Raw genomic sequence first — 18889 nt, forward strand, 5'->3', positions numbered from 1 at the left:
CTTCAGCTCAAGGCTAGTGCTCTACCACTTGAGCTACAGTGCCACTTCCGGCTTTTTTTCTTTTTGCTTATGTGGTGCTGAGGAATTGAACCCAGGGTCTCATGCATGCAAGGCAAGCACTCTACCACTGAGCCACCTTCCCAGCCCCTGATTTACACTTTCATAATTCTTTTTCTTTTCTTGTTATTATAAAGATCATGTACAGAGGAGTTAAATAATTCTTCTTTGTTCTTCCTCTTCTTCTTCTACCCCTCCTCCTGCTTCTTTAACTTTACTATTTAGACCTCTGAATTGTTTCCTTTCCCCTGAAAGGCTCATTCTTCTGGGCCATCAGGAGAACTGGGCAAGAGAAGAAACAGTTCTGTGGATAGTGACTTAATAAGGAAAGATGTAGCGTTTTAGCACTATGAGCAGAAGCTGGCCACCTCCAGGCTCTTTGATGACCTCCTATAGGTTTTCATTATTTGTCTCAGATCTCATAGTGCAATTTCTTTTTTTTTTATCATGTGAGTTTCCCAGTCAGTCATCCCACGGTATCTCCTCTCATGTTAGCCTCATTCCATGAACCATAATGCTCACTCTAACGTACACACACACACACACACACACGTACTTGACAAAATGGGCTCTATACAGAGTCCTTCAGGAAAAGCTGTGTTACCCTACTGCAAGTACAGATTTGGACCAGAAAGATAAGCAGGGATGAATTAGTGAGAGCGGGAACCCTCACTCCTTGGCTGTTACAGTGGCGATAAGTCCTGAGAGCCTCAAAGAACAAGGGACCCTCCTGTCCCTTCTTCCTCCTGGAGGCTGGCTGCCATGTTGCCTGTGGAAGCTGTGTAGGGCGAACATTCACATGGTGGTCTCAGTCTTTAGGACAAAGGAAACTTCATATATCCCTTTGTTTTCAAAGGGCATCTGGGTAATGTGGTAGCTGGTATAAGGACTGCACTTGGAAGAGTGAAGAGTGAATCTCAATGGAAACCAGAACACAAACAAGATGAAGGTCCTCTTCCCTGCTCACTATTTCCAAAGCAGTCATCATCCCATCACCTAAAAATTGCTCTTGTAGAACCCCAAAGATATGGGTAGAAAGGAGGTATAAGAATGATCCAGGGAAAAAGGAACCCTAGTTCCTGTTGGTGGGAATGTAAATTGGTACAACCACTCTGAATAGCAGTCTGGAGTTTTCTCGATAAAACCAAACAAAGATCTTTCCTACAACTCAGCCATATCACTCCTAGGCATCTACCCTGAACAGCAAAAGCCAGTTAATGATAAAGACATCTGTACATTCATGTTTGTTGCCACACTATTCACAACAAGAAAGATATGGAAACAGCTCAGATGCCCTACAATAGATGAAGGAATCCAAAAAATGTGGTACGCAGTGGAGTTTTACACAGCCACTAGAAAGAATAAAATGATGCCATTTACAGAGAAATGGATAAAACAACACCAAATCGTGTTAAGTGAGGTAGGCCAAGCTCAGAGAGACACACAGTGCATGATTTCTCTGAAATGAGGAAATTAGACCTAAAATACACTGGGATATGATAAATTATGCAGGATTCTAGATACTCACACACTATGAGACCAAAAAAAGAGGATACCCAGAGGAGAGAAACACAAAGGTGGTGCAATGCCTACATGCCTCTTTATAAAAAATTATATGTGTGTATATCAAAATGAATTCCAAGGTATAGGAACAGGAGAGCTCTCTTTTTTATTTTTTATATTTTGGTGATGCTGTCTTCTTTTCTTAATATGTGGTGCATTATCTTTAGGAGGGTGAGGGAAGGGTACAGAGTTTGAAGGAAAGGGTGCAAAATTGCAGCAAGGGAGTTCACTGGATACTCATGAACTATGGAGATGGGAAGGAGGGACTGGGAGAGAGTGAGCGAATGGAAAACACTGTACTAAAGGAAATGTAGTCATTACATGACTCATGTAACTGTAATCCTACTGTACATTATCTTTAATATAACAATAAGGTAAAAAAATACAAAAGAAAAACAAATCAGGCCAAGAAAGAGCACACAGGGCATCTGGCAGCATTGAATGAAGCAAAAAAGTTGGCTAGTTGAGGAATGAATGCAGAGATTAGAGCCCAAGGTGAGTGGCAACTTGGGGTCTGAGTGTTTAGGAGGAGTGGACCTGGTCCCTGAAGCAGCCTCTACCAGGGAGGGGGATGGGGCTTCTCCTGGCATTTCCAGGTTCACAGGATTCCCACAGCCCTTCACAATCCCTTCCATCCTGGTACTTCCTCTGCCTCTCAGTCATCTGGGCACCTTCAGGGCCTGCCTGCACAAGTCTTACGGGAATGAAAGCAACTCCCTGATATTGAATTAAAAAAAACATTTAAATCACTATGGTCCACTTTCATGTCACCCCCTGGGACCTGTACCTGGAAGCACTGGGCCTGCTAGGGGAGGAGAACCAGACGCTGCACATTAGGACAGAGGCTGCATGGCCTGCACCTTTGGGAACAGTGTGGATGTGCCTAGGCATCTGCCAATGAGTATAAGGGGAGGAACAGAACTCAAGCGGCAACAGACACCTGATAGAAATACTAGCGAGAGATCCAGTGGGCAGATGGTTGAGCACAGAGGAAGGCATAGAAGTAGTGGCAGTGAGGGGTCACCATGTCCAGGTCAGACCATGAAGTCCTCCCCACCAGCCTTGGTGGCCACTGTTCTCCACTTTTGTACATACCTGGCTATGGAGCAAATGGAGCATGTCACTGCCCCAATTCTCCTTACAGGACTATGCCCCAACCCTTGGCCCTCTGATTGTGCAGCTCCACTGCCAAGGAAGTAGATCAAAGTCTCAGATGTTTTGCACATGTGACTTATGAGGAGGCCTGGAATTTTCCCCCTCCTTTCTGCTTCTGTTTTGACTGGTTTGGATCGACCTCGAGCCTTGCTTGGGCTGAGCTGCTGAGACAAGATGAAGTAGGCTAGCCCTGGCACTTTGACAGGCCACCTAGGACACCTACAGAGCTCTCCTAAGACCGGAAGAGCTGCCTAGCCAGGCCTACGGAGAAATACGACTGTTCCACAGCCTCACTAGTGATATATATGTCTAACACTTTCCTGGGGCATTTTAGAAACAAAACACAGCACTTCAAAAGAGGAGAAAACAAAACTGCAGAATCCATGTCTCACCACCAAACAGACTAGAATCAGATATGCACAAAAAATGATCTTTAATGATTTAAACTACAGAAATGTCAGGAACTGAGTGTTACCATGGCAGGATAAACTGGATATATATGTATGAATATGTATGTGATTAAGTATTACAGCTGCTCTTCCTGAGGAGAAGAGATATGGTATGTTAAATGGATTGTACCAAGAGCCATTGGCCACGGGGTCAGGTCCCAAAAGCCTTCATGTGTCTTTCGAAAGCCCATATGCTGGTATAAGGCCTGAGCACCTTGCTGCACTACACTGGTCACAAGGACAACTTCATTGTAGGCCTGGTCCCGGGCAAACTGGAGAAGAGTCCTGACCAGGGCTTTTGCTATTCCTTCTCCTCGGTGCTCCAAAGCTACGGTGAGTCGAAACAGCTCCAACTGCTTCTTCCCCAAGGGGGGATCCCTGACAGGCTGGGTAGCCACCATGCCCACCACCTGCCCCCCACACTCAGCCACCCAGAAGCAGGAGCCAGGTGTGCTCAGGTAGTGTTTGGTGATATCAGCCATGTCTGTGTGCAAACATTTAGCCACATGTGTTTTCCAGGGATATCTGGCATAGAGCCAGAGGAGCAGGAGCAGGGTGAAGCAGCAGACAATGGCCAGAAGCCATGAGCCAGAGAACAAGAGCATGGCAAGAGGCAGCCCAACTAAGAGCAGCAGGCTTTGAGGCCACGCCAGCATGAGACGGAAGGTGGCAGGGCTGTTTCCTTCCATGCCGCTGATAAACAACTCCAGCACCCTTTTGTGGTCCTGCTCTTGGTACTTGCGGATGTGATATGGAGCCATGAGGAGACGTCTATAAGTTGAAATCTCAGGGTTCACCAGCCAGGACTGGATCTATCTGAACACCTTCCCTACAGCCCTGTAGGAGACAGAGAATACCAGGTGAGTGCGCTCCTTGCTTCTCAGGCCCCAGGAACCATAGAGAGCCTGCTCAAGGCCATTTCTTTCTGCTGTCACTCAGGAAGAAACATGACCTCACCACTGGGAGAAGGTGTGAGATCAGAAACAGCTGGGTGAAACCCTAAGTCCTTCCCCTTTCTAGCTGGGAAGTATTTGGCAGGCGAAGTCACCTCTCTAAGCCTGTGTGTTCACAGGGTAAAACATTCCTCACTTTAGGATGTTTTTGAGGCTCTTGCATGAAATTCATACACATACCTATCTTCCCTTCCCCTCTCTCCCTCTTGTCTCATGAGGGGAAACTTCAAGGTACATCGCAGAGCACATGGGTAGCAAAGATGGTGCTGAGAGAGAGCTGAGTGGGTAGAGCCCAATTTACTGTAGAGCACATGGGCAGCAAAGATGGCGCTCGGAGAGAGTAGAGTGGGCAGAGCCCAATTTGCCTTCCCATCAGTGCCTAACTAGCCCGTGAAGGCTTCGGTGCATGATAGGGTGTGACCTTGACAGTGATTGGTTCCTTTTCCTCCCTTGCCATGCCACCCGCCCTTTTTGGCTTTAAAAAGGGCTGCCCTCTGTTAATAAAGGAGTTTTCTACCTGCTGGATTTGGCTCCCCGCTGTGTCTGATTGTCTCCCGGGCTGAGGGAGGCTGGGGAATGGGCAAGTTCCGCACTTACCTTTCCTCGGACGCCCTCTGTCTTTTTGTCTGTCTTTCGTGGGACAGACGAAGACCCAACAGTACATTGCCATGACTCCTTGTCACGGGACTTTCTCATGTAACCAGCTTTTGTTTCCTCTCCAGAGTCCAGAATCTTGTGTTTCTAAGCATAAGTTTCTGCAAAGCTCTTTTCCAACTTGTGTATACAGGGCTTGTCTGCAAACATGGCAAGGAACCAAACACAACATACTCCACTTCTGAGTCCCTGAAGGTCCTGGGCAGTCCCAGGGGACCTTACTCCTCTGATCATCTCTCACCTTCTAGAGTCGACAGCATCCAGCACGGCCTCAGCCTCCAAGTGGCATCTAGAAGAGACTGTGTGGGTCCTATCTGATCTCTAGGGAGCAGATCCGGGTTGGTGCCTGAATAGCTTTCTCTTATGTAATCACAAAACTGCACATAAAGAACTGAGAAGTGAGAGTAAAAATCCAAATCCGTTCACCACATGATTCCTGCAGAACCCCTGCCAAAGTGCTTGCACAGTCATGGGAGGCCTGCCAGCCCTCTTCTTGTTCCTTTTAGGTTGCAGTGTCTCTCACTGGATGCATTTGGCCTCCAATTAGTTCCCTGAGCACACAGCTGGGCTTCTTGTGCTCTAGGTGAATCTGGTCTCAAACAAACAGATCCTAGTATTTGCCACACCATCCTCCACTCCTCCTCTCTGCCAACCCCCTTTCTGCACTGGTGTCAATATACCTGCTGTGTTGTTGGTGTCCTTCCAGTCCCCAGCAGAGCTAACGTCCAGCTGACAGGCCAGGACAATGGGAAGTTGCTGTGAGCTCTGGATGTGTTAGCTTAGGGTGGGCCTCCTAAGTCAAGCCAAGCACCATTGAAAGGCAATCACTTCTCCATGGCCTCTCCTTTCTGGAAGGGATGATTTCTTTCCCACTGCAGCTTAGCCTCCTGGCCTGTTTCCTACCCTGGTGGAGCATTTAAAGCCCTGGCCTTCTCCTCTAATGGCTCCTGAAGTGCATGACAGGGGAAGCCAGAATTTGCCAAGCCTCGCTGGAAGAAAAGGCACTGGTTTCTACTTCGCATAAAGGTATTGTTCAATGGTTGAAGGCAGAGTACTTTGGTTCACGATAGTCATCAGATTAGCAAAGGCTCAAGTGTCATGATAGTGACTTGGACCAAAGCATGACAATCATCACTGTGAGACCTGGATCTCCAAGAATTGCATTTGGGTTGAGAATGCCTCAAATGAGGATGGAGTTTTGGCAGGGGTCAGAGATGATGGCCAAGAATATGGCAAAGCATTTAGGGGGCAGGACCAATTTAGAAAGGTCAGGATGTGGCTGGGGGTGCTGCCTGCAGCCTCCTCGGGCAAACTGGATGCTGCAACCACAGGTTAAACCTGGGTGAAGACAGCTGAGCCTTGTGATCCTCCACACCCTCTAAGTACTCAAGACAGATGTTTACCATTTCATATGAATAGTGTGTCCTCAGAACATTTTAATATTGCCCCTGACACTTGAATGGTAAGCAGAAGTAAACATGGGAATGGGAGATGGGGAGGTGAAAACTCCAGGTCAAGTGAGCACCCTAATGGGAGTCTGGGCAACATTAACCAGGCAGAAACCAAGTCCAAATAAGCAGGCAAGAAGCTGGTGCACTGTCCTCTTCCTCCCATATGCTCTTGGTGACTGTATCTTCTCTAAAACCTTGCTTTACACTGAAACTCTAGTTCTTCTCAGGCACTAATATACATCTATACTTTTGAGGCCCTTTCCACAGGAGCCTGGGATTTATTTTCCTGACGCATTTCTTTATTCAGCATATAGCAAGTGAGTTCTTACGTTCTATCATGCTCTCTTAGCACAACACACAAGGTATGACTGAGGTCATGGTCAGTGCTTAGAGATGTCCAACCAAGAACCACTATGGTAGGAGGCTGAACCAGGGAATTAGGGCTTTGATGTAGTAAGTATCAGTAGGCCACCTACAAACTGGCTTGAGGAATTAGTGAATGGAATTGCTCCTCAAGCTGACATGTCCATGAACAAAGGTAGCCTGCTGAAGATGGGTTTGACAAAGTACTTAGTGGTATTCGGTGCTTGCTGTTACCTTTCTTTTGACACTGACGTCATTGGATATCAGATGCTCTTCTGCCCTCATTGAAGTTGTGGCTTCCTTGTCCCCTACCCACTAAAGCTGAGGAATTCCCAGTGTCAGTAAATTTAACTGGTCAATCTCAAAGTATCTCCCATTCCTAGCTGTTGCAACTACAATTCACATCAGGATCCAGCAATCTCAGGGCAATCTGAACAGAGATCCTGTCTCCGGGATGCCAGCACTATACAGGAAATTGAGGATTGATGTGATCCCAGGAAACTGGATCTCAAGCAGATGTGGAGGTCTATTGCATGCCCACACGTCCAGACAACCCAACGGTACAAGAGTTCCTTTGTGAGGCCAAATAGGGCAGCAACCCAAATACAGGAGGCGGACACTGGAAGATGTTGGTGACTGCTACTCTCACAGATAGAAGGAACACAATGCTCCCAGGATCTGGGGGACTGATTTGCCTATGACCACTGTTCACCATGGGGGAATTTGTCCTTAGTGGAGCAGGGGTGCTGGTGGGCAGCAGCAAGTGTTTACATACCTCTGAACTCATGGATTTACAAAGACACTAAGATCTCAGAGTGAATATTCTGAGTGCCCACTTCCCACCTGCCCACTTCCTCCTACCTGTCCCATAATAAGCTCTTTATGGGAGCTTATTATGGGACAGGTAGGAGGAAGACTAGGATTGCTTTGATGGGCAATGGGGAACAATGTTAGAGGAGATGAGAGAACACACTCTAGTTTTGGACCTCTGACAGCTGAATAAATTTCTCATTGATATCTAAAACAAATGAGTCACTTTCCTAGTGCAAGAAGAAGATATATTCTCTGAGTTAATATGAGCCAGATTGGACCTTGACTCCAGTGAAGTTACCCCAACTTGCTCAGAGGTCATGGCTGCTCTGACAGAGTATAAAGCTGGTGGGCACCGTTGAGCTGTCACTCCTACCACCATCCACACATGCAGTACCGAGTCTTCATATGGACTCGGTGTGGTTGGGGCTGGAGGTCCCCTGCTTGCTGTCCTTGCTTTTGCCTGTCACCACCCTGAGCAGAGCTGTAACTATGGCACACAGCTTGTGCTGTGGGAGAAACAAACCCAGAGTCCATCTTCTTTTGGCTAGTAGGTAAGAATATGGAGAATCTTAGGTGCACAACTGAACAGCAGTAAGGACATTCCAATACTGTGCCATGAGAACTGGATTTTTTTAAATGTACAAATGGTAAGTTTAAAACACTCTTTTGTGAGGATAAATTCCATTTGTTAGAGCAAAAAGAGATGGCATATAGCCTTGGAGCTGAAGAATAGCTTGGATTTGGGGTAGACTTTGTCAGTCCATAGCTTTCTGCTCAACCTTGTGCTTCGCTGTAACCTGTATTTCTGTTTTTCTGTGCGAAAGATCTCACCCTCCTGGTTTCTAGGTTTCCACAGCTGCTGCTGCTTCTTGAAGTCATTATCAGTGAGGCATTTGGAGATTTTCACCTTGCTGATATCGATTTTTGTGGAGGTGGCCATAACACATTTCTATACAGAGGAACATGCTTGCTGGACAGAGGTCCAGTCACAAGTAGTAAGCCACTGCCAAGCTACTTCAAGAAAACTACTCTCCTGCTTCTGTGGCGCTCAGTGAGGATGATGAGGGTGTTCCCTGGAGTGATGCTGACTGAAAGATTTCTGCCATGGCTCAGCAGCCGCCTGGCCACATCTTCAGTGAGATGCTATCTAGGCATTTTATGAAGCTTAGCCACCCAGGTTACCACCATTCTTGTCACCACCAACTGGGTTTGTGACACAAAGACCCTTCTTTTCCTTCTCAACCTTGGATTTAGCAGCCAACTACTTCCTCTGATCCTTGGCTTTTCTGGCATACATGGCAGATCAAGAGTATCTAACATTCCTCAGACCCAGACCGGGTTTCAGCTGCAGCGGGGCCTCAGCCTTTGGGCTTTTTAGCCTTCAGAGTTCTGCAGCTTGCCATGGGCACTAGCCCTTGTGGCTTCTAGTTTCTTCTCCTTAATGTGTGGCTTCTCAGACCTCACCCACCATTTTGCAAGATGGGAAAGAGTACTTTTATCCTTTCCTTTCCTTTCTTTCTTTTTATTCTTTTTAGTTCAGATCTGAACCTTAGCGTCCTGGGTGTGAGCTTCAGTCAAAATACAAGAGAAATTCCAGGACTCAGTTCTAGGTTTGGACTTTCCTAATGTCTAAGACAAGGTATAAAATAATGTCCAGACAAATCATAGCTAGGCAGGCTTCCCTGCACAGGAGAAGGGATAAACATTTCCAGCTAGAGGAGAGAATGACATGGGCTGGACAGGTGCAAGTTTTGCTTGGGGTAAGAGGGATTTAGTTACAAGTTGGGGAAGTGCCAGGCAGAGCAGATGGTTTACAAAGGTCTTGAACTTAAGCAGTTCAGTGGGCTGAGCCAGGTCTGCTGATTGCTGGAAGTTATGGTTGATGGGTTCAGGGAGCTATGGGTCAGCCTAGTTTGGATTCAAATGTTAACTGAGACAAATTTGTGGGATACTTTTTTATACCAGGTCTTCAAATATGTCCAAACTAGCCAAGTAACTCATTTGTGAAATATCTTTATGTTTAAAGACTCTGTGGTTCTAGGTTATTACTCAAGAGTAAGATGTGGGAGGAAAAAACTGAGAGTGAGGGAAAGGGTGATATTGTCTAAAAAGAAATGCACTCTTTAGTTGACTTATATAACTGTAACCCCTCTGTGCATCACTATTATAGTAACAATAAAAAATAAAAGCAAGTCCAAGCCAGGCTCCTGTAGCACATACATGTAATCCTAGCTACTCAGGAAACTGAAATCTGAAGATTGAGGTTCAAAGACAGCCCAGGCAGGAAGTCCATGAGAATCATATCTCCAATTAACCACCATAAAAACAGGAAATGGAGCTATGGCTCAAGTAGTAGAGTGCTTGCCTTGAGCATAAAAGCTCAAGGAGTTCAGGCCCTGAGTTCAAGCCCAAGGACTAGCACAAAAAAAAGGAGGAGAGGAGCAAGTACAGTTTAATTGTAAGTTAATGTAACATACCAGTGGGTACATTTTTGTTAGTTTTTATTGCATCATTTAATAGTGTCAAGTGAAATTCTTGCTTGTTATGGAATCTGTAGGAAATCCTGGAGATCTGGTCCTTAATGATCCAAATAAAGTTAAGAGGATTAATTATTATAGCTGCTTCAAAAACATAATTCTGCTTCTTGTCTGCCTTTAACTGAACTCTTGGTGCTTTTGTTATGAACATTAAAAACAAATGCAAAGTTATTCTTGTTTTCTGGATTTTATTAGTTGGGTATATTTTTGCTATTGCTTCTCAAGTTTGAGGTTTATTATTAAAAGAACAATTAATCATTGACAAAAAGAGTGTATGATTTGTCCAAAGGTCTACAAGGACATTTTCTGCAATCACTCCAAAGTTTGAAAAGGGGGTGAATATGCATGTATCCTGGATAGAAATGCTTTTATGATTCAAGTCAGGCTTTGTGCATATAACCCAGGAGGCCTGGGTTAGGGAATGGAGCACAGGAACAACCTAGTACCAGGAGCTGTCTTCCCTTTGTCACATTGCTTTTCAGTAAGGATTTCCTAGAAAGCAACATGCAGGACATTCATACAAAATAGTAAGCTATTTGATTTTTTATTTGGTGATGGCTAAGTAATTCAGAAGGTAATTTTTTCCTCTATAGAATTTGTGTATCAGCTCAAAGTATTGTAGCCTGACCCAGGAGCCTCAGGCCATAGCTCTCAGAAGCAATGTGAAGGCAAACAAAGATGAAAAGTTAGAGATTAACTTTTCGCTGTTAGAGAAAAGGGTAATGGAAGCCAAGCACCTGTGGCTCACACTTGTAATCCTAGTTACTCAGGAGGCTGAGATCTGAGAATCATGGTTCAAAGCCAGCCCAGGCAGAAAAGTCCGTAAGCCTCTTATCTCCAGTTAACCACCAGAAAACTGGAAGTGGTGCTGTGGCTCAAGTGGTAGAATAGTAGCCTTAAGCTGAAGAGCTTAAAAATAGCACCCAGGCCCAGAGTTCAATCCCATGACCAACAAAAAAGGGTAATGGCCTGTTGCTCAGTTGTGAAGATCCAGCTTGGCTTTCTTGAGTCCTTGTGTTCAGTCCCACAACAGAAAGAAAGGAAGGAAGGAAGAAGAGAAAGAAGGCAGGAAGGTAGGAAGGAAGGAAGTAAAGAGAGTTAAGGAGTGAAAAGAAAAGGAATAAAAAGGAAAAGTTACTGGGAGAGAGCAAGGGAAGGGGTGACATTATGTAACTGTAACTCCTCTGTACATAACCTTTACAAAAACAATAAATATATATACATCGCTAGTCAGTTATGCACCTTCTCTAGGACCTGAGGACCTTCTTGGAGCTGGAATCATCAGGGAGGTGGCTCCCACCTCTCAGGTTCTGGGATACATGAGCATTAATGTGAGCAAATCCATCTCATCATGAGGATAGAAGTCCCTGTTTCTTTTGTGTAAAGCAACTTGGCAAACATAGGTAGACCTGTGATCGAGGATTTTTTTCTGTCAAAAGTCTGCTTCTATGGCCACCCGCTCTTTGAAAGCCAATTCTCTGGTAGAGGACCAGAGCACCTGACTGCAATGTGCCAGTCTCAAGGACAACTTCACTGCAACCCTGGTCCAGGAAATCTAGAAGACAGTCCTCTCTAGGGCTGTGAAGGAAGGTCTTAGGCAGTGGAAAGAGAAGACATTCAGGAAGGCTGAAGCATAGTTTTTGGAGGATGGTGGCCATCACTTTGGATAAACCAGCTGACCTAGGCAGGGAGGGAAAGAATGAGTAAGACACATAGGGCCAGGCCCTGCAGGATCAGCATCCTGGTTAGGTAGCATTGATGGCCATAAGTATAAGTTTAACTGTGAAGCTGCATGACTGAGTCATGGTGTATGGTGTGTGTGTGTGTGTGTGTGTGTGTGTGTGTGTGTGTGTGTGTGTGTGTGTGTGTGTGTGTGTTACCATGGAGCATGAATATACTACAGAGGAGATAATCCAAGAGACATGTGGAATGTTGCTGAAAAAATAAGATACCCAAGCATAGGTGTTTAGGTTGCACAGTGGCACAGTGCACAGAAACTCCTGGTTATAAGGTTTACTAGGAACTAATACCTAGTCTATATCGACTCCTAGAAAAGGACTCATGACACTTGGCTGAGAGTGGATCAGGAATAAACATTTGGAGGATAATTTTTCCAAAGGTCTTGGTTGCCTACTCAGGCCTTGAAACTTACAAAGTTCTCGATGCTTATATGCATTCAATTTGCTTGTTGTTTAAAGGAGGTACCTTTACTGGTGCTGACAAATGAGCTTTCTGCCTTAGCTGTGTACTTTGTAGGTTCACCTGTGACCTGAGACAGTCAGCACACTGAAATCTGAGCTCTTTGGATATGCATAGTGAGCAGTAATAGAGGCATTAATTGATTCCAATGGGCATGAGTACAGAGAAGGGGGCAGAGACAGCGTGGACTGTGGTGAGAGCATCCTGAGGTCACTGGGTGGAGGCAATGGAAAGACCAGGACCTCCTGTAGTAAGAAGTGCCTGCAGCTTCCTCATGGCAAACTGGAAGCTGAGAGTGGGAGCTGGAACAGAGGGCCCTGGCGGATACTGTTGATGTGTGGGATATTAACTTCTAATCGCAGTTTAGAGCTAACATTGAATATATTTAATGTACATGATTACATTGTCTTAGATACACTTTAATAGTGTCCCTGGCACTTGAACATTAGAAGTTGAAGTAACAATGTTGACCTTGAATATTGAACATGAAGGAGAGGGTGAATTGGGAAGGGCAGGCAGGGAGGTAGGGTTCTAGGTACAGTGGGGTGCAATAATTGGAGTCTATGCAACATTAACCAGGTGGAAATCCAATCCAAGCTGAGGGACAGAGGCTTGAGCACTGTCCCTGCCCTGTTTCGCCTTGTGCTTGGTATGACTATGACTTTCCACATACAGTGGCCTCAGTCACACACAAGGTGACCTGAAGGTGGTTTGGGTCTCGTGGCTTCTCTGCTGTTCTGTGTGCAGGTGCAGCTCTTTCCCTCTGGGTCCTCACTGGATGTAGGATGCCCTTTGGCTGTAGCATCTCTGTTCCCCACCAGCTGACAGGTACCTGGGGATGAGAAGTGGCATTCCATTCCCTTGGTTTCATCTAAAAGTGGCCCAGAGCCAACCTATCAGGAAGGACAGATTGTCCTGGAGTACATTATGCTGACTTCTGGTAAATGAGAGGTCTGTTAAACCCAATGGGAGCACAAAACTAGATTAGAACCAAACTTCGAGAGTGAAAGACTAAATTGGCAGTCATAATATAAGCAGAACGAAAGGCCTCCTCGCCTCTGTTAAATTATCTTTCCAGCCTAGTTATCCTCACTCTTCACTTGGAAGCTGCTGTTGGTGAACTGACAAAGATATGGATAAAGAATGGTTCAGGCCAAAGGAGTCCCACAATCCAAAGCTCCTAGCAAAACTGACTGAACCAGAGCAACTGGCTGTGTTTAGGGCTTATGCAAAAGAGCCCAAGCTGCTCTGTTGGATCTGAATGTCCAGGAGCAGAGACTTGGCCCCCTGAGGAGCCTTCACCAGGGAGGAAGTGGAGGTGTTTCTGGCATTACTGGGTGTTTACCCTCCCCATCATCTATCATATGTGTCCAACATGGCCCTTCCTTGGTCTCTGTTCCTGTCATCAGAACCCAAGCAGGGCTTGTCCACATGTGTTCTGGTGAATCAAACAATTTCCCTTTCTTAAAGAAAATCTTCAGAGTCTAGTGATCACGTGGTCCCACTTCATGGCTGACTGGGAACTTCTGGAAACACTGACTTTGCTAAGAAAGGAGAACTGGTAGCTCTAAAGCAGGAGATAAGCTACAGTGTAGCCTGTACTTGTCAGCCTCTAAGGAACTATTTCATGGTCATGTTACATATGATGTCCATATTCAATAAACACTTGGTTTCAACAGTGCTGTGTGAGGAGCAGCGGAGGAATGGGTGTGTGGATGGTTGAGTTTTCAGGGAAGCACGAGGAAGCAGGCATGGAGAACAGGGAAGAGCCTGTGGCGGGTGTTTGGGTGGATATCAAGTCCAAAGGCAAAGTGAGTGGCATGGACTTGAATAGGAGAAACTGTTTATTTATACATGATTTCTTGTTTCTATTTTTTCTTATGTAACATTACCATAGTATTACTTTACCAGTAAGCAGATGGGAACATGAAGTATAAAATGTGGGCTTTAATAATTTGTTTTATGGCCATGTAGAATTTGCTTGTTACTGCAGTAGAGTCACTCTTAGCCTGACACATAAGTAAGATTATAGCCCAACTATAGCAGGAAGACAATACATTAGATGAATTGTAGGGAGAAATACTAGCCTTGCTGTTATGTTCAGAAATGACACTCTAGTCTTCTGAAAACCCATTTTCTGTTAGAGAACCAGGGACTTATATAGCAACAGTGTGTTATCAAGGACAACTTCACTGCAGCCCTGGTCCTGGGCAAACTGGAAGATAGTCTTGATCAGAGCTTTAGCTATTCCCTTTCCTTGGTGCTCCAAGGCCACAGACATACAAGAGAGCTTCAACTGCTTCCTTCCCAGCTGAGGATTCTTGATGGTCACTGCACTCATTATTTCCATTACCTGGCCCCCACACTCAGCCAAGCAGAAACAGGAGTCTTGGGAGCTCAGGTAGGATTTAGTGATGTCAGCAAAGTCTATGTGTGAACTCATAACCACATACTGCCTCCAGGGGTATCCAGCAATGAACCACAGGAAAAGGAGCAGGATGAAGGTGCATCTGATGGGCAGGAGCCATGATTCCTAGGCCAGGAGTAAAGTGACAGGCAGCCCAAATAAGAGCAGGAGGGTTCCGGGCAGCATGAGGACACAGTGGAAGGTGGTGGGATGTGCTCCTCCATGCCCCCAGAGAATAAGTCCAGCACTTGTTTCCGGTCGCTCTCCTTGTACTTGCAGATGTGATAAGGAACCATGGGGTATGTCTGTCCAAGAGCCAAGGGCTACACCTGTCTTCACACTTTCTTTGCAACTCTACAGAAGAAAGAGGAAGCCATGTAAGCTTCCCCTATAGCTCCCAGCCTCCAGGAAGCATGAACAGCCTGCTCAAGTGTGTATCTTTCTACTGTCACCCTAGAAGAAGTCTCACAGCTACCAATGTGAGTTGATGTGTGGTCAAAAATAGTTGATTGGAATCCTGCTTCTATCCTCTTCTTGCTGTGTGGTGTTGGATACACAATGTAATCTCTTTGAGTCTGTGAGTCCTCACACAGAATAGAGGAAATGGTACCTCCTTTATAGGCCTTTGTGAGGATTTAATGTAGTAACTTTCTTAGAGCACTGATGTATACCTTACTTTCCCCTCCACTGTCCTGGCCCTGATACAGGTTCTCTGTACTTGAGATGGCATCCTGTAGCGGGACAATTTCCTATCCCCAACTCATTCACTATGCTATCTTCCCAACAAAAGATTACAGAAAAGCCTCCTCCTCTCTGATAAGAAAGTTGATGGGATATACAAGACACTATGTTGAAAATGAACTTTACAACTTTGGAGGTGGGGGATGGGGGTAAGGGATGGGGGAGGGTGGGGGAGAGTAATTGGGGAGCTGGAGAAGGAAGGGATGGTAGGGGAAAAATGAAGGAGGAGGCATCAATGCTCAATGGGCTCAATGCTCAATCACTCATGTAACTAACTCCTCTGTACAGTATTTTTCCAATAAAAAATGTATTTAAAAAAAAGAAAATTGAGGCTTCCGTTAAGCTAAAAGGCCAAGCACCAAACCAACCCCACCTATAGGCCATGGTGGTCTCCAGGCCTACTAACACCCTTACTTGGCACCTGTGTTCTCTGACATGCACAGTAAGGCCCAGTCTCTAGAACATCCTCACCTAGGAGTGGCACCCAGAAGACTGTCTACATTCTACCAAACCTGTGGGAAACAGCTAGATTGGCCCCTCATTGGCTGACTCCTCTGGAGTCAAGACCTGGAAAGTGATAACACAGGGATCCAAAGTCCATTCACCTTGTGTCCCCTTGGAATTTTGGCATAGTAGTGCAGGCTAGGACAGCTCACAGTCCTTATCCTTATGAGAGGTCAGCATTTCTCTTCTTGTTCAATCAGGCTGTAGCATCTCTCCTGCCAGTACATTCTTCCTTCTTTGACATTCACCCTGGTCCTTTGTACAACCCTGTAAGGAGCCTGAGGACTATGTCACTCATCCTGGACTTGTTCATCCTAGGCAAGAGTCCAAATCCCCTGGCTCAGCTTCACAGTCCTCCTCTGCCAGAGCTGCTCCTGAGCCTAGACAAATATATCTGGGTAGTTCCCCTATACTGTCACTCCCTTCTCAACTCAGTAGTGGTATCAATGTGCCTTCTAAACTTCAGGTGATTTTTTTCCTTCCCCAAGCAGAGCTGACATCAGCTGACAGGTTCAGGACAGTAGCACCCTCTAGAAGTACTACTGATGTGACAAGTGCTCACACTCATCATGTGTGTTAGCCAAGGATGCACTTCACTAGGACAGGTCATGTACCACAGAAGGCCAGTCCTTTCTTCATGGACTCTATTTTGTGAACAAGATGCTCCTGTTCCCAAAGTAGCTCAGCCTCTGTTTTCATGCCCAACTTTGTAGAGAAGTTAAAGCTCTATCTTCTCCATCTCTTGGCTTGAAGTGGCTGACAGTGGAAGCAAGTATTTTCCTACAGTGTGTAGTTCATACTGAACATTTCATCATGTGACAAAGGGCTGGAATAGTACAGGGGGTGAACAATGTTGTGGCTGACATGCAGTCTCACACTGAAAGAGCAACTCAAGAGCTTTGAGTGTGTGGGAGCCAGATGGATGTCCTCACAGCTGTAACCAGGTTCCAGAGCGTTCAAACATAAAGACTGAAAGAGAGGGCAATAAGGATGCCCAGGTAGGATGATTGGTCCTGGACTAGAGGATATCTTAGTCCTGAAGGCAGTAGGGGGAGCTTCCAGGCTAAGGCAAGACAAGAGAGGATAGCACTCAAGTGATTATAATAATAACATATAATAATATAAAAGTGATGTGATTCTTACAATGTCTACATGAACCTGGATTAAGGAAAACTGTTCTTAATTGCAATTCAGTGTCATTAAGCACATTCACAGTACTTTGATGAGTATTAGTCCAGCTCAGAACCTCAGAACACCCAAGGTGGAAGCATCTAGCAACCTCTAATGAAACATTGTCATTCAGTTCTAGGATTGGAGCTCTTCAGGACCTACCTGACACAAACAACACATTTAGGAGAATGCTGGCTAACCTGGCTTCCTTGCCTTCAGGCTGGAGGTAAATACTTCATGAACTAGAGATGAAAACACGTGCTGAGTGGAGGTGGGGAGCACTATTACAGTTTGGATCCAGAATGTTCCCCCATTGAATCTTGTTTGAAGGCTTGTTTCTCAGCAGGTAGGCTACTGAGAAGTGGTGGAAATGTTAGGAAGTGGTTCCTAACTGGAGACACTCAATCACTAGGGTGTAACCATAAGGGATAAATCTTGTTTGTGAGTCCCCCTCCTCTGCTTCCTGGCCACCATGAGGTGAGCAGCTTTGCTCCATCACACTCTTCTGATGTAATGTGCTTGCTGCCTCACCACAGGTGCAGAAACAATGAACTCCATGGTCATAGATGGAAACCTGGACACTGAGAAAAGGAAATCTTTTCTTGACTTTTTCAGCTACTTTGTTAAATCTTTTTCTCCCTATTGTTAGGGAGAAAAACCTATGACCTCAGGTATACTAAACACTCAGCTACATGCACAGTCCTGAAGGTCATAGTTGATGGTTTCAGGGAGCTATGAGCAAGACTAGTTCTGGCAAAATATACGACACACGTGATAAGGTTCTTAGTTTGGCTGAAATAAATGTCCAAAATCACTCTCTAAATCAAAGTGTCTCTTTTTCTAGAATGTTCAGAACTTTCAAACCTGACTATCTCATATGTCTTCTTTAGCAGCGTTCATGGTTCTAGTTTAGTCGCAATTACTAAACAATGGTAGGGTCCCAGAGGCCCTGGGAGCTGCCTGGGAGCTGAAGGAGTGTGGTATGTCCTGGAGGCAAAAGTTTTTATGGTTCAGACCTTGTGGTGTGACAGTGAGTGGTGACTGTGAGGCCTGGCTAAGGGAAGTTGGCAAAGGAACAGTGAAGCACCTCCAGATGTGTTAGCTAATTATAAACCTCAGAGTTAGGATTGTTCTATGAATTAGGCAATTCTTCACAAAAGCCGAAGCCAGCCCATTTCCCCCCATTCCTTCAGATGAAGGGAAAATACCCATTCACAGTCTTTGTGTTAGTGCTGGAGGTCCTGTTGTCCTGATAGTGGAGTATTGGGACTACCCGTAGAAGCAGAGTAAGGTTAAGGAAAAATTACAATGAAAACTTGAATTCTCGGTGTGTTTTTTTCTTTTTTGAGTGTTGGAAGATATGTCATCTCTGGCTTTTCTTAAGAGTCTTCAGCTCTTCAGCGTTTGTTCACCATCCTGGTTATGTGCCTTCCTGAGCTTCTCACCATGTCTTCTCACAAGACTTTCAGAATCAAGCGGTTTCTGGTCAAGAAGCAAAAGCAAAATCGCCCCATTCCTCCGTGGATTCGGATAAAAACTGGTAACAAAATCAGGTACAACTCCAAGAGAAGACACTGGAGGAGAACCAAGCTGGGTCTGTAAGGAATTGCTTCAGATGCCCACACATTTATGCTCTACCATGAACCAGCCAAGCTGAAACGTCAATACTGCCTGGACTGACAGTTGGGCATTTTTAAAATTGATTTTTCTTTGGTTATTTTAATAATGGGCACAGTAATAAACATGTAATAAACATCACATTTGAAAAAAAGAAGAGTTGGGCTGGGAAGGTGGCTCAGTGGTAGAGCACTTGCCTTGCATGCCTGAGGCCCTGGGTTCGATTCCTCAGCACCACATAAGCAAAAAGAAAAAA

General features: G+C 45.4%; 2 protein-coding genes and 2 pseudogenes across 4 annotated transcripts; 1 reads left to right on the top strand and 3 right to left on the bottom strand.

The window, feature by feature from the left end:
• Window positions 1-3237: 3237 nt before the first annotated feature.
• LOC106000497 (probable N-acetyltransferase CML1) lies at window positions 3238-5157 on the bottom strand. 2 transcript variants are annotated; one of them, XM_013035773.1, is made up of 2 exons: window positions 5073-5157; window positions 3238-4061 (listed from the first exon to the last, which is right to left on the bottom strand). In XM_013035773.1, the coding sequence occupies exon 2, from the start codon at window positions 3983-3985 to the stop codon at window positions 3302-3304; it is 684 nt and encodes a 227-aa protein (XP_012891227.1). In that variant the 5' UTR covers window positions 3986-4061; window positions 5073-5157; the 3' UTR covers window positions 3238-3301. The 2 variants fall into 2 exon arrangements, with proteins under 2 accessions (XP_012891227.1, XP_012891228.1); XM_013035774.1 differs by lacking the exon at window positions 5073-5157 and adding an exon at window positions 4775-4885.
• Window positions 5158-8111: 2954 nt separating this feature from the next.
• Window positions 8112-14164, bottom strand: LOC106000491 (annotated as a pseudogene).
• A 170-nt stretch (window positions 14165-14334) lies between these two features.
• Window positions 14335-14897, bottom strand: LOC106000492 (probable N-acetyltransferase CML6). Its single transcript, XM_013035767.1, has 2 exons — window positions 14796-14897; window positions 14335-14727 (listed from the first exon to the last, which is right to left on the bottom strand). Exons 1-2 carry the CDS (start codon window positions 14895-14897, stop codon window positions 14335-14337), a joined length of 495 nt encoding a protein of 164 aa, XP_012891221.1.
• Window positions 14898-18294: 3397 nt separating this feature from the next.
• Window positions 18295-18781, top strand: LOC106000502 (annotated as a pseudogene). Its single transcript, XR_001175794.1, has one exon. The product of XR_001175794.1 is annotated as a 60S ribosomal protein L39 pseudogene (transcript).
• Window positions 18782-18889: the final 108 nt, after the last annotated feature.

Source organism: Dipodomys ordii, unplaced genomic scaffold, assembly GCF_000151885.1.
Source record: "Dipodomys ordii isolate 6190 unplaced genomic scaffold, Dord_2.0 Scaffold220, whole genome shotgun sequence".
Classification (NCBI taxonomy): Eukaryota; Metazoa; Chordata; class Mammalia; order Rodentia; family Heteromyidae; genus Dipodomys; species Dipodomys ordii.